This window comes from Hesperophylax consimilis, chromosome 22, assembly GCF_061612785.1.
Source record: "Hesperophylax consimilis isolate HC1 chromosome 22, BYU_Hcon_1.0, whole genome shotgun sequence".
Taxonomy (NCBI): Eukaryota; Metazoa; Arthropoda; class Insecta; order Trichoptera; family Limnephilidae; genus Hesperophylax; species Hesperophylax consimilis.
This window is the reverse complement of record NC_142857.1, coordinates 3,040,604-3,057,370: the sequence shown is the minus strand read 5'-3', so window position 1 is coordinate 3,057,370 and position 16,767 is coordinate 3,040,604. Positions and strand designations below refer to the sequence as shown.

Sequence of the window (16,767 nt, the reverse complement as noted above, 5' to 3'; positions counted from 1 at the left end):
TTTTCTGCACGAAGTCTACGATTATATTTTTGGCCGTCAGAGGCCGTCATCTATATAGTATCTTGGATATATGACCACTATATATATCCATTTTTTTATGTGCGACATCTATTGACTTTTATGTACGAAGTCTACGATTATTTTTTTAATAACTAAATGGAAAATCAATTGATCCCAGGATAAAATAAAAATAATGTTGGTAATTCTTGGTCAAAGTATAAATAACTAACTAACTATCACGCCGTTTCCCCGCAGGGGTAGGCAAAGAGAACGGACCGCCAAACATCGCGGTCTTGGCACACACTTCTTGCCTCATTCACATTCATACATCGTCTCGTACATACTCTTCTATTATTCTGACTCTTGACATGGCCCGACTCATGTATCTGATTCACTTGGTCGTGCCATGTCTTCCTCGGGCGTCACCGACTTCTGCTTCCATTCACATTTGCATCATATATTCTCCTTACACTCCTTTTTTTACTCATTCGCTCTACATGCCCAAACCATCTAAGCGTCCCTTTCTTGATCTTACCCATTACGCTTACATCAGCCTTGCATTCTTTGCGGATCTCCACATTTCTCACACGATCATACATGGTTTTACACAAACGCCTCAGGGATCTCATTTCTACAGCATTCAGTCTACTTTCATCCTTTCTCTGCCAGTTCCACGTCTCACTTCCGTATATCAGGGTAGGTACCAGCACTCCATTGTGGACTGCTAGCTTCGCTTCTTTGGACAATTTTTTGTTAGCGTCAAATTATGATACAGTTAAATATGAACAAAGGCAATGGGGTCGGATTAGCTCAGTGGTAGAGCAGCGCCCCGGCAAGGCTAACGTCCTAGGTTCAATTCGTAGATGCGGCCGGATCTTTTACTGATTTTTCTGTTTAAAATTTTCGTTTTAGAATCGGTAATATTGTCTTCATTAATTAATGATTACAATTTGAGGTTTTTCTCATTGAGTAATTCCAAAAAAAATAGTCAAATTAAAGGAAACTTTGCAACTCTGCATTCCCTCTATTCTTTACATTGAAGAATTTATATAATATCCAAGTACTACATCGGTATTTTGTAAATAAACATGACAGCACACATTTTAATTTTTCCTAGTGTTTTTTTTATATATTTTTCTTCCGGCCTAAGCACATTCATGGTATGTCAGTTCTCAAATTTAAGGTTATGACGATATAAAATAAAAAATAAAAAATAGCAAGTCACGCTTTTCTGAGCAGACAAAACTACTCACAAAAATATTTTAGTGATTGATAAATTGTTATTATTTTAAAAAATTGCCAGAAACGATTTGCCCATAAATTAAATTTTATCAATTGATTAAATTTACATAAATTTTATCACTTGGTTAAATTTACAAGAATTTTCGTACTTGATAAGATTGTATTTATTTATTAGTTCGTACATTGTACTAAATGTGTGGCAGCGTATTGTCTATAATACCTTAGTAGTGAAAAAATATAATGTTACAAGATTATATGTTAGCGTTAGTATTAATAATACAGTTCATGGCTATCCTACGAGAAGCTACAACGACTTTAGACTTTCTACGACAAATTTATCGGCAACACAAAACAATATTTATTATAAAGGTTTCAAATTGTTCAATGAACTCCATTTTATCCGAAGAAAGCCAAAAGTCTTGCAGTTTTTTGTTGGTTAGGTCTCAATGTTGCGAAGTTCATATATTAGTACGTAGGTAATAGAATATTTTCATAGTAGTTTTAGAACAGATGTAAACCAGATATAAAATGTAAAAAAAAAATTCTTAATGTAATATATTTAAAAAAATTGGTAATTAAAATATTTTTTTTCTATTATTGGTACTGACGATTCGTGATATTCTATGTTCCTCTCTTCATACAATGAGTCCATAACACCATTTTTTCATATCATAACAAATATAATATTGTTTTTTTGGGGGTATTATGCCGTATTGAGCTAACTCTTTCTTTAGCCAACGTTTCGGACAGCATTACAGTGTCCATCATCAGGTCAGATGTGTAACCAGCAAATGTTGGAAGGGGTTACAAATCTGATCTGGTGATGGAAACTGTATTGCGGTCCTAAACGTTGGCTAAGAAGGATGTAGCGCAACAAGGCATAATACCCTAAAAATAAACCATTATACTACTTTTGGCGGTGAAAATCTCAAATCATACGTAACAAATAATGTAAATCAAAAATCCCATGTTACCAAGAATATTATAATAATAGCATTAGATAACTTCTCTATAATCGAGATGGAATAATTGTAATGCATGTAATCGTAATAAAATGACCAGTCGAAACAGGTCGAAAAATAAAATAGGCGGAATAAAGTTTTAAATTGTTTCAATATATCGTTAGTAAGAATAACTCTTCAAACAATAAGTTCAAATATTGAAAATGGTACTTAAATTCAAATCATATTTGAGTTCATTGAACGTTGATAATTTCGCGCACGAATAACTAATAGCTAAAGCACGGGCAACCGAAATTAGTACATTTGATTAATGCTCAGAGAACTATGTAACTAGGGACAACACATTTGAATAATTAAAATACCTGTATCTCAATGCCAGACACGCAGTACCTATAATATAATGATATTTTAACTGTAGAATATCCCTGAACTTCAAATTCTCGCATAAACAGCAGGGCAGGGCTATCTACGGACTGCGGCCCGCTACCGACACGATTAATTAATTTCTTAGAGTATTAAACTGCATTATAATATATCTTTTGTCACAATTTTTCTGGCTTTTATGATTCAATGTGTTCTAGGAAAGGCAATTTAATGTATGACTTTTGTTTAATCTGGTAAATTTCGTAAGTATCAAATGGAATGGAGTTCAAACTTAGGAGAATAATTAGAGTTGAAAAGTGGGGAAATTTTTTTAGATAAGACTCTATAGAAGACAGATAACTTTCTTATTTAAAATACTAAACTCTAAATTAAACAGTTAAAAACTCCTGAAACTTATAAATTTAAACATACCTACTAGAACAACATGACACAATACTCGATTCCACAACAGTATGCAGAAGCGCAACTGTATTGCTAATTCACTGATACAGAGGTTGCACACTATGGGAAATCAATACTGATATGATGTCAATGGTGACATAGATATGTTTTTGTGGATCATAGCAAAAACCTATTCCAACCCTATTCTTGAACCTTTAATTGTCTCTTTGATAAATGTTGATTGTTTAGAAGATTTTTTTAGAGAGGGACAACCAAAATGTGTATATCCTACGACGATGTGCTACAAATTTAAGGGTTAATAATTAGGTAGAAAGCATATAAAAAAAGCATGATTGATAATCAATAATGAATGGCAAGTTCAGAATATCAAAATGCTTAGTTTATTCTATAAGTTTTTCAACTGTGAAATTCCAGTTTTCAAAAATAATACTTATGCAAGATTGTAATATAGACTCTATTATTTTTATCATTATTTATCGCAGTGCTGAAAAAAGCTCGAAGATAACTTTGTTAATAAAATTTATAAAATTTCACTACATTATTATATCATAAAGATATTAAATAATTAATTAATTTAATAGGGCGACAGATTACTGGTAAACCAAGACTGAGGAAACTAAATTAAAAGTAATCTTTATTTTTTTAAATATAAACATATATTTACAAGATTTTTATGCAAAGCACAGAGGATAGAAAAATATTATAAATTTTAAATTAATTAAAAAGCTTTAGTTTTTTAATAAAAAACTGGTATTTATTGACTTATTTGGCGGTTAAAAATAAGCCGACGTATCCCAGTGGCTTAGTGCACCTGACTCGCAATTAGAAGGGTGCGGGTTCATTTCATTATTATTTTCTGTATTTGTGTTACAGGTTAGTAATTTTGCGTCTCTTCAGATTTGCGAGATCAACAGCACATCTGAGTTCAAAACTAAACTCATTTTAAATTGTCGGTTCCAGAAATCTTCCACTTTGCTGAAGTCTCGTAATATGTTCCGTAACGCCGATCGCTTTTGACAGGCTGTGTGATAACCAATCGTATCGTCAGAAATTAAACTGTATAGTTTAATTTCGCACATGTCAGCTGGAATCACGGAGGCCGTGGGCCGACCAGTCGCACAGAAACCGTTCGTCCCGTCATAACAACATTGCCGGTTCCTTATCGAAATAATTATCTTACGTATTTTTTATCGCAATTTAATCTAAAATAACGAGTGCCACCAACCACGCTAAACGTTCCAGTGCTGACAGATGATGCTCACTATGCAGATTTCACCATCTCCTCCCGGTAAGTTGATTGTGAATTAACGTTATGCATTGTGTTCTCGCATCGCCTGTCACAAGCTATATAATTAATTTATACTTTATCTGTGTGGAATAGCCCTGTAAAGGGCGGCTATTCCAACCCCTGTTCGTTTTTCGAACATTTTTGGTGCCGAAACCAGGGAACTTTAAGATTATTATCTATCTATGCCAAAACGGATAATGCTGTGGAATGTTTCTTAAATTTTGAATAATAATCAATTCGAACAGTAATTAGGTAGGTACCTAGCGCTTGAGTATTTACGACCTACCGCGCATATAATTATAATAGATTAAATTATTATCATTTATTTTGTTTCGTTTTTGGGTACGTTTCCAATCGTGTTTATTCAACATGGCCCCAGCCATTCAAACATTGCGCCGGAAACGGACATTAGCGAATAATAGGGTTAAGACACATGAAATAGCAAAAAGCGCTTTGCACGATGCAACTAAGTGCAACTTACTGTTAGCGCATTATACTACTCTGGAAAAGATAGTTCTTGAATTTGAAACGTCTCACGCGGAAATATTAGCTTTAGATGACACAAACGAAATTGATGAGGATAAAATTCGCGAAACCTTTGACGAGATGTATTATCAAATTGTCGAAATTTACCACGAGTTAACCAGTCAGCCTCTCGATTGTAAAACCGCGAATGCGTGCACAAACGTTAAATTACCAAAAATAAACATTCCAATATTTTCTGGAAATGTCAAGCAATGGCCCGAATTTTACGACATGTTTAACGCTTTGATTCATGAAAACAAATCTTTATCCAACATCGAACGCATGCAGTATTTGTTCTCATGTTTATCTGGAGAAGCTTTAGGGTTAATTCGGACATTTCCAGTACAAGGAGCTCACTACGTTGAAGCATATCAAAGATTAATCGCGCGCTATCGTAACGCGCGTGAACTCGCATTTACGTGTTGGCGGGAAATGCTAAATTTAAATTTTCCGCCTACCGATCCTTTTGAATTTCGTCGCGTGTTCGATGTATTTAATGAGGATTTAACAATTTTAAAAGAATTGGATCTCCCAATAGATAATTGGGACTTCGTGCTTTGTTATTTAATTCTGTCGAAATTAGATTCACCTACAAGATGCGCATTCGAACAACTGCAGTCTCCTACCGACCTGCCTTCATATTTGAAACTCAAAGAGTTTCTTTATAACAAATGCGAAGCTCTTGTACGAGACTTACATTTTTCGACTCGCGATAGCAGTACTATTGACAAACCTCTTGCACGGAACTTTAATCAGGCTGCCAAAAAACGCACTTCAGCGCTTCTTTGCGATCTTAAGAAAGGACAGCCTAAAACAAATAGGTCCTCGAACTCCACCACTTACCTGAAATGCTCCTATTGCGGGGAAGACCACTCCATTTCCAAGTGCAAGGTATTTGCACTCAAGTCAGTTCAGGATCGCCTACAGTTTGTTCAATCACACCGTTGGTGTTTCAATTGTCTTCATTCTTCTCATTATCTTAAAGATAATGAGAAGAATGAAGACAAGATGTCAAAAATGTCAGCAAAAACATCATACTTTGCTCCATCGAGACGGAAACGCTTCTTTGGAAGATCAGTATCAACACTCCACGACGTCTACGGACCAGGAGCCTTCTTCCGACTCTAAAATTCAGGTCCTCACCAACTTAGGAGACAAGTCCATAGTACTATTGTCAACCGCCAATGTTGGCATTCGCGATTCGTCCGGCCGTTTCCAAACCTTTCGCGCATTGATCGATTCGGGCAGTCAAGCTCACTTCATCACCGATCGTGCTGCGGAGCTTGTAGGCATCCCTCGTCAAGCCAGTTCTCAGAGAGTTAGTGGCTTAGGCCAATCTTCCGCAACCACGTCAGGAATCATTCAATTAGAGATCGGTGTTAAGGGACGGGTTCTCTTCAACATCAAGGCACTTACGCTGCCTAGTATCTGTGGCAACATGCCAACTGTTCGTCTAGATAAGTCATCGTGGCATCAGTTGAGAGACTTGCCTCTTGCCGATCCTGACTGTCACAAACCGGGACCGATTGATCTTATTTTGGGTGCTGAGGTTTTCTCTTCTCTTCTGAGACCTGGTAATTTTAATGGTGGTCCACGTCAGCCATCAGCTTTCAATTCTGCATTTGGTTGGCTTCTTCTAGGTTCAGTTGGTTCGAACACTGCTCATGAAACGAATTCTTTCATCGTTACTAACGAAGACCGGCTCCACGAAGAGGTCCAGCCACTGTGGGAGTTAGACACCATTCCCCAGTCTTCACACCTCACTCCTGAGGAACAACTTTGTGAACAAATGTACTACACTGACCACTCACGGGACACTTCGGGAAGATACATCGTATCCTTGCCTTTCCGAGAAAGGGGAAGGGATATCTCTTTTCCAGGGTCGCGTGAGATCGCTTTACGTAGATTCCATTCCCTCGAGCGCGAACTCATAGCAAATCCAACCTTACGTGAACAATATTCTGCTTTCATGACTGATTATTTACACAGTGGTCCCATGACTCGTATTCCTGGAAAAGATTTGCACAAGGGAAAGTATCACATACCTCATCATTGCACTCTTCGTCCAAGCAGCGCTAGCACTAAGTTAAAAGTGGTTTTCGACGCCTCAGCGACGGATGTGAACGGATCCTCGTTAAATGATACCTTGCTTATCGGTCCAAAGCTTCAAAAGAACCTGCTGGAGCTTTTGCTAAAATTCCGTATACTATCGGTAGTGTTTACGGCTGATGTACGACAAATGTATCGCCAAATATTGGTTCAAGAACCAGATCGTGCTTTCCAAAGAATATTTTGGCGTTTTCATTCGTCGGAACCCATCCAAGAGTACCAACTAAACACTGTAACCTATGGTGTCTCCTCCGCCCCATTTTTAGCCTGTCATACTGTCAAACAGTTGACCAAATATGAAGGTTATGATTTACCGCTAGCGCGTCGTGTGCTAACTTCGGATATTTACATAGATGACATCGTCACCGGTTGTCACAGCTTGGAACAAGCTCAACAAACGAAAACCGAAGTTATCGAGCTGTTCAAACGAGGTCAATTCGAATTGCGGAAGTGGGCTAGTAACAAACCAGAATTCCTCGCCGATCTGCCTCCGGAATACTGCCTCAATTACTTGCGAATCATGGATGTTGACGATAAAGTCCAAATATATTTGGTTTGCGCCAAGTCTCGAGTCGCCCCCACAAAAAAGATTTCATTGCCTCGCCTTGAACTGTGTGCGGCAGTTCTTCTAGCAGATCTATTAAAATTCGTCAAAGATTTATACGTACCATTGCTTCCGATCTCCAATACCTTTGCGTGGTCGGATTCAACCATCGTGCTCGCCTGGTTACGTTCTCTTTCGTGTCGCTGGAAGACTTTCGTGGCTAACCGTATCAGTCACATTCAAGATGCTCTCAACGGGACTTCCTGGCATCACGTGTCATCTGGAGATAATCCAGCGGATGTCGCTTCTTGTGGTCAATCCCCAGCCGATCTGATCGATCACACGTTATGGTGGGCGGGGCCTTCGTGGCGGATCCAGTCATTCGATTCTTGGCCGTCTTTCGATGGCAATGTCGACGAAATTGAACTTCACTCTGAGGAACGAGTTCGATCGTTATTTGTCCAACAGGACGAAAATCTGGTGGACCTATTACTAATTAAATTTTCTTCGATTCAGAAGGTCCAACGCATTCTCGGTTACTGTCTTAGATTCATCTACAACCTACAGAATAAAGAATCTCGTCGTTTGTATCTTCCATTAAACCGTGCCGAAATTCACACTTCACTTTTGACAGTAGTTAAACGCACTCAACATGTACATTTTAATGATGATCTCACGCACTTGAAAGAGGGCAACCTTATGTCGAAACAAATGCGGAAGCTTAATCCCTTCATTGACGACCACGGTGTGCTCAGGGTGGGTGGCAGGTTATCTCGATCTGGGCTCGAATTCGAGTATAAACATCCTGCCCTACTTCCTCGCGAATCTAAGCTAACTTCTCTTGTGATAGACGCTCTACATCGCTCTACATTAACCAAATTATGTCCATTGCCTAGTCAATGTGACTAATCATCTTCGCTTCCGCGGCGCATTCTTTCTTATCATTTTCATTATTATTATTAATATATATTTTTTTCTTTTTCTTCTCTCTTTTCACTATTTCTTCGTTCACGCAACGTTCCACAGCATTGCCCGTTTCGTTTTCTAAATTTTCTTTAAAATACACGTTGTTGTATTTTGGTGGGCGGAATGTTCCGTAACGCCGATCGCTTTTGACAGGCTGTGTGATAACCAATCGTATCGTCAGAAATTAAACTGTATAGTTTAATTTCGCACATGTCAGCTGGAATCACGGAGGCCGTGGGCCGACCAGTCGCACAGAAGCCGTTCGTCCCGTCATAACAACATTGCCGGTTCCTTATCGAAATAATTATCTTACGTATTTTTTATCGCAATTTAATCTAAAATAACGAGTGCTACCAACCACGCTAAACGTTCCAGTGCTGACAGATGATGCTCACTATGCAGATTTCACCATCTCCTCCCGGTAAGTTGATTGTGAATTAACGTTATGCATTGTGTTCTCGCATCGCCTGTCACAAGCTATATAATTAATTTATACTTTATCTGTGTGGAATAGCCCTGTAAAGGGCGGCTATTCCAACCCCTGTTCGTTTTTCGAACATAATATATACCTAAAAAACATAAGAATTTTGTCACATGCATAAAATGTACTCAAATCAAACTACCCTGCATTCAATTATTATATTCATACATTTACCATATTATTTATTTGGTACCATTCTTCAAAATGTTAACGTGGAAACATATGAAACTGCTTACTGCAGTTTAAAACCAATGAATTCAACTACATTTTACCGTTAAGCACATATTTATAGGTTATATACATTTGGCAGACTATGGCAATCGATCGCTCAAAACGTTTTTGCAAACCTGCTATAATATTCCAATAATCGCTCGAGTGGGTTGACCTGCCCTGGTACGGAGCATGCTATGTATGCATTGATGTATGTCTATGTATGTATGTAATAATACCGGCGAAGTTATAACGAAGGTTGGGCAACATTCGTGTAAGTCGGCGTTTGGAAATGATAAAAAGACTTCCGCGGCGGTGCGTAAGCTCATTGGCTCATTGACTAGAGGTCGCGGGATCAAAACCAGGCGAGGGCAAATTAAATAATTTAAATAAAGATATGAAAGTATTATCATGTTTAATTTTAGGGTTGCGCTTCCTCTTAATTATAATTTGGACAGCGTTACAGTGTCCAACGTCAAGGCAGATTGCTTTGAAATTTATGTTTACGTGTGTAGACGTAATGACGATTACATTAAAACTAAATGCCGAAAACCACAATAATTCTACCACATTATTAACTGTATTTTTTTTATAATATAATATTGATTACATTTTATGATTTTGACTGTTCAACTAGGAAGGATTCCCGTTTCAGCACAGTCAAATTTACAATATTCGGTATAAACTGAATTACAAGCCCTTGCCCAAGCTACCAAGGGTATTAACGCGCCTATCGTTATCGCGCATATAAACACACGTGGCCTTGATGGCTTCCGAGGTCGAGAAATTAGGCTCTCAATCGCGGGCTCATATCTCGGCGTGCGCAAGTAAATTTTATTTGATGAATTAGTTTCGCCGTGTTTGGTGACCAGATATAAATAGCCAGCTAGTCCCTCACCTTCTTCTTCCCCACCTCCTTCTCCGCACTACTACCTTTAGCCATACAACATACCACACTTGGGGATGCCGTAATCTCACTGGCTCCAGACGGTTGGGAGCAGTCGGAACTCTTGTGCGGTATTCACAAAAAAAACAAACATCACCACAGTATACGCATGATGGGAACTAATAACTTCACCACAATCTGCGCATGATGGACACTAATAACTTCACCACAATCTGCGCATGATGGACACTAATAACTTCACCACAATCTGCGGATGATGGACACTAATAACTTCACCACAATCTGCGGATGATGGACACTAATAACTTCACCACAATCTGCGGATGATGGACACTAATAACTTCACCACAATCTGCGGATGATGGACACTAATAACTTCACCACAATCTGCGGATGATGGATACTAATAACTTCACCACAATCTGCGCATGATGGACACTAATAACTTCACCACAATCTGCGGATGATGGACACTAATAACTTTACCACAATCTGCGCATGATGGACACTAATAACTTCACCATAATCTGCGCATAATGGACACTAATAACTTCACCACAATCTGCGGATGATGGACACAAATAACTTCACCACAATCTGCGCATGATGGACACTAATAACTTCACCACAATCTGCGCATGATGGACACCAATAACTTCACCACAATCTGCGCATGATAGACACTAATAACTTCACCACAATCTGCGCATGATGGTCACTAATAACTTCACCACAATCTGCGGATGATGGACACTAATAACTTCACCACAATCTGCGCATGATGGACACTAATAACTTCACCATAATCTGCGCATAATGGACACTAATAACTTCACCACAATCTGCGGATGATGGACACAAATAACTTCACCACAATCTGCGCATGATGGACACTAATAACTTCACCACAATCTGCGCATGATGGACACCAATAACTTCACCACAATCTGCGCATGATAGACACTAATAACTTCACCACAATCTGCGCATGATGGACACTAATAACTTCACCACAATCTGCGCATGATGGACACTAATAACTTCACCACAATCTGCGGATAATGGACACTAATAACTTCAACACAATCTGCGCATGATGGACACTAATAACCTCACCACAATCTGCGGATGATGGACACTAATAACTTCACCACAATCTGCGGATGATGGATACTAATAACTTCACCACAATCTGCGCATGATGGACACTAATAACTCCACCACAATCTGCGGATGATGGACATTAATAACTTCACCACAATCTGCGCATGATGGTCATTAATAACTTCACCACAATCTGCGGATGATGGACACTAATAACTTCACCACAATCTGCGCATGATGGACACTAATAACTTCACCACAATCTGCGGATGATGGATACTAATAACTTCACCACAATCTGCGCATGATGGACACTAATAACTCCACCACAATCTGCGCATGATGGACACTAATAACTTCACCACAATCTGCGCATGATGGACACTAATAACTTCACCACAATCTGCGGATGATGGACACTAATAACTTCACCACAATCTGCGCATGATGGACACTAATAACTTCACCACAATCTGCGGATGATGGACACTAATAACTTCACCACAATCTGCGCATAATGGACAGTATTGATCGTTCCATGTCTTCGACTGCTTCTACCGTTCACTTCCACGCCATTCATTCTCCTTACACCCCTTTCTTCGTTCACGACATATTCACTGCTAGTTACTATCGTTTCAGAAATTTATTGAATCACATTGTAGATATGAATAGCACAAAATCATTATGATTAAATTAACTGTACCTTATTTTATCTTTAAATTGCTAATTTACATTTTTTTATTTTACTTGCGCGGCAACATTCCCTCATCCTTTTCCTCCCCCATCCCGCTACAACGCCAAAACCTGTCTCTTACTCCCACATCCGTCCTGTATACTTAAAAACACATATATTCTTATATAATGCATTATATAGGTGTATTACATTTGTTCTTAAATGGAAATTTTATACTTGTTACTTAGTTCGGCTTTTAAATTTGTTACTTAGTCTTGCTTTTTATATTTTAGTCAGCATTCACCAAATACTTGGTTGTATAATTGTATATTACCAAATCAACCATCTGTGAACATTTATAATTTTTCTCTTTCTTTTCCATCCTCCTTTGTATATTTAATTAATATTAAGGCTGTTTATGTTCCTTAAAACAAATGAATAAATATCTATTTAAAACTAATCTTCATAAATATTGTGTCTTTCTCGGGCGTCCACGACTTTTTCTACAACTCATTACCGTATACTTTATTATTACTATTAAAAATCTACATTATATCGTCTCCCAATGACGTATGATTTTAATAGTAATAATGTAGTATACGGTAATGAGTATATGTATATATATAGAATGGGATAATTTTTTTTTAAATTCAACCAACCCTGCAAAATTGGTTTTGATTTCGTTTTATACAAATTGTACATTATTTAATTTTTCCTATATCTACTGTTATGTCATTTGCATTACTTATATACCAAGCAACCTCAAGGACTCTAGACACATTGGTCAAATTTTCAAACACCTGTTTCATATATCATTATATTATTACTCGAGTTCTAGAGATTTATTATTTACAACGTCGTATTTAAACTGGGCGTGGTCGTTGAAAATCTAAAAGATCTGATCTGATTAATTGCTAGCTCAGCGTCATTATATCAAAATTTATCTCGATATTTTAATGCCACGCTCTTAAAATGTTTCATTTGCCTCGTGTTTGATAATATTTGTGGAATGTAACCATGCGTTTTTTTAATACCCTGTGAAAAGTTTTGCTAATACAACTATATTACAACTTTGTATTTCTAACTAATATAAAAAGATTTCAACTGCGGATGTCCCAATTGAGTCCTTAATAAGGGAACAGTTTCTTAATATCGTAGAATAAAACCTTTGGCAATTGGGATAAAGTTCTTTTTTTCTATGTGAATACCACAAGTCTTGCTAACTGCTATCAAGCGTCTGGATCAAATGAGGCTATTTCATCCCCAATCGGGGTGTGTTTTGAAGCTGTGTGAAGGTGCAAAAGAGAGAGAAGTACCTGGCTATTCGGATTTGTGAACAAATTAGGTTAAAGCCATTTTAAGCTAAATTTAAATTTTCGATGGTGTTCTTACGCCAGGATGATACTGGTAGTTTTTTTTTCACTCAGATCAAGCTAGCATTCAACAATCAAACACAATAATTTTTAATGTTCATTAGATATTATATTCGTTGGTTTTAAAACGGTGTGCAATATGACAAATATTTACAAATATTAAAAATATAACTTATCACAAATATTCTTTAAGACACTGTAAAAAAACCTATGAAAATATAGGTTCCTCCAAGGAACACAGAATATCCATGCGAAGCACTTTAATTTCATTGAAAAGTGTACATTTACGCACACCAGAACCGATGTTTTCACAAATTCAATCACATAAAGGCAGGATGTCGGCAGTGGTCAGAACTTAGTAATGGGTGGCGTGGGCCTTGGCGGCGAAGTGGGCGGCCTTGGCTTGAGCTACTTCAGGAGTGTCTACGACGCGTCCATCAGCTCCGATGGGGGCACCTCCATAGGCGTATGTGCCGTAGGCAGAATAGGCGAGGGGGGAGTAAGCTCCATAGACAGTGGGATATCCGTAGACACCACCGACGGCAGCGGACTTAGCGGCAAAGTGAGCAGCCTTGGCCTGAGCTACCTCAGGGGTGTCGACGACGCGTCCGTCAGCTCCAATGGGGGCACCTCCATGAGCGTAAGATCCATAGGCGGCATAAGTCAGGGGAGAGTATGCTCCATAAACAGAGGGTACGGCGGCGTAGGCAAGAGGACTGTAAGCTCCGTTGGTGGCAGCAGCCTTGGCGGCAAAGTGAGCGGCCTTGGCGTGGGCTACCTCGGGTGTGTCTACGACGCGACCGTCAGCTCCGATGGGGGCACCTCCGTGAGCGTAGACTCCGTGGTAGGCTCCGGCGTAGAGGGTGGGGACTCCGTAGACTCCGTATCCGAGGTCCTGGCTCTCGGCCAGACCCTCTCCCTTCCATTGGCCATCATCTTCGGCGAAGACCACGACTCCGACGCACAGGAAGGTTGCGAAAAACTGGACAAAAGTAAATCAAAATTAGCACGATTGAAATACAAACTAAAATTAAATAATTTACTTTAAGAGCCACACCCAAATTGTCTAAACAGGTTCAGTTTGTTACATCGTGTTTTTTCTAATTTTTTTTTGTTAATTTTTAAGCTTGGACTTAATTTTTATCTGCTGCTGCAAAAACTTGTTTTATGTTATTTAATTTATTTCCCCTGGGTTTATTTTTAGACACATGATTTTTTGACGTAACAACGAAATAGCATTGTTCGTGTTCATTGTTAGCTAAATTTTTCATCAGTTCCATTTTACTTAAAGATAAAATTCAGCTATGCAAATTGCAGATTGCCTACTTTTAAAAATTAATGTACGGAATCGAACAAGATAACATTTTTTACCTTCCTTCCTAAAATACAACATTATAACTTCCACCTCTAACAATACTATTAATTAATAAGTGACAGCGACAAAATCGAAATAAAACAAATACTAAAATTGGATTAATAAAGAGATAACTGATATTGGAATACTCAAAAATATATCTAACAAATATTTTGGAGTAAAATAACAAAATACTATCATGATAATACTAACTGATGATATTGAGTCAGTATTGAATTAGACTAAAGACGATAAATTAAAGCACTAAAAGGGTAGAAAAGTAATTTAGAACGATGGTTATTAGACATTCCGAAAATCAATTATTGTTAAGTGACCAATTTCAAGCACAATTCAAACTACCGTATACTGAAAGTTTCTTTGTTGGTCCTCTATATAGATCAAAACTACTGGACGGGTTCCGCTTAAAATTTCAGGATTTGTTTTTATTAGTGTCAAGAGTATTTAAAGAGTGGTTTGAATGGTCGAAGAAATCGGGGACGCCCGAGGAAGACTTAACGCACTATATCTGCACTGGAATGAGATACAGCGATACTAATGAAAGTCTTTATACTGTAGTTTTTTTATAACAACAATGTGGTATACAGTAGTGAATGGTGGAAGCTAAGGACGCCCGAGAAAGACATGGCACGATCAAGTGAAACAAAAGTAATCAATTCTTCATAATAATGTTATGTCTACTTTAAAAGAGAAACATTTTTCAGGTACACTAGAATTCACAATTTTAAAAATTTACTAGAAAACATTCATAACCCCGAGCAACGCCGGGTTTACGTCAAGTATCAAATAAGAGTGAATTTCTAAGAAATCCGAATACCAGAAAGTTTGATGAAAGGAAAACTCTAAAGACACTAACAAATAATTCGGAACGATTAAACATTTCGGCAATATAATTCAAATACGATACAATCTATGCATCAAATTGTTCTAAATTAAGGCAAATTTAAAAAAAAAACCAATTACAGTAAGAGAATTGAAAATTAATTAAAATATTGGCAAGAAATAAATCGGAACAATTAGAGCAATTTCTGATGAAGACAAATACCAGAAAGATAGTTCAGAACACTTATTAGATCAGTACTCACCAGGAAGTTCATGTTGAGAGATGAGTGAGCCTTTTCTGAGATGAAAACTGCTTGTGATGTGACCAGAGAAGCTACGGAGGCTTTATACTGTCAGCATCCTTCCAATGGGAGGGGGAACAGATTAAAAAAGAAATGGTAGGTCCACAAACACCTACTTAATTACTAGGTCTTTGGAATCCATAAAGTTTTTTTTGTGTCGCAGTCGAAGGTATGCGAATAAACCAGTTCCGATGCTAAGTGGATGTAGAGCAGAAAAAAAGATGCTAATTTGGATCGTTATTCATGATGTATCAGTTTTATGTTAAGTTTTATTAATGCGTCCTTCTGCTCTATAAATTAAAGCTATGAAAAAAAAGTTACATAAATTAAGTGTCTAGGATTTTTTATTTGGAGGCTGGGTGCAAATTCTTTAACGAAAGTGATATTTTATAAAATATTATCTTATCAGAACACACATTTTTGTTTTGTTTGAAAAGAGTAATGTATATAATTTTAAGTATTTAAATAATTGATGCGTATGGGCCGGGAGAAATTAATACATAATATGACTTGCCGAACGTCACAGCAGTGCTGCCAGGGTCTTTTATCTATGTGAGGTGTCAGCGCTTTAGCAGCAGACACCTGGACGTATGACGAACCTCTTGCTGGCACTGTTGGTGGATGCGGTGGACTCTCTCGCTGCATCAGCTGGTCCAGTTTCTTCACCACCAAAGATTCTTGCTGCAGAGTCTCCATTTTCTATATTCGTCGAACGTCACAGCGGTGCTGCCAAGGTCTGGTATCTGTGAGAGGATATTGTGTCAGCGCTTTGTTAGCAGCAGACACATACCTGGACGGATGACGAACCTCGTGCTGGCACTGTTGGTGGATGCGGTGGATTCTTTCGCTGCAAGCAGCTGGACCAGTTTCCTCACCAACTAGGATTCTTGCTGCAGAGTCTCCATCTTCTATCTTCGTGTCACCTGTTCCTGTACTTCATTTTGCTTAACTTAACTTCACTTTATTTTTGTACTATTTATATTTTTTGTAATCCGGCATCAACTGTAAAGCACCCCTGAGGTGATATCTCACAAAAGCGGCGCTATACAAATTGTCCAATAAATAAATAAATAAACACCATAGCACAGGTTCTCCTAGTAA

General features: G+C 38.0%; 1 protein-coding gene across 1 annotated transcript; it reads right to left on the bottom strand.

Annotated features, from left to right (window-relative positions):
• Nucleotides 1-13,257: 13,257 nt before the first annotated feature.
• Nucleotides 13,258-15,709, bottom strand: LOC149412653 (uncharacterized). The gene is made up of 2 exons (XM_089645568.1): nucleotides 15,628-15,709; nucleotides 13,258-14,152 (listed from the first exon to the last, which is right to left on the bottom strand). The coding sequence occupies exons 1-2, from the start codon at nucleotides 15,637-15,639 to the stop codon at nucleotides 13,526-13,528; spliced, it is 639 nt and encodes a 212-aa protein (XP_089501694.1). The 5' UTR covers nucleotides 15,640-15,709; the 3' UTR covers nucleotides 13,258-13,525.
• Nucleotides 15,710-16,767: the final 1,058 nt, after the last annotated feature.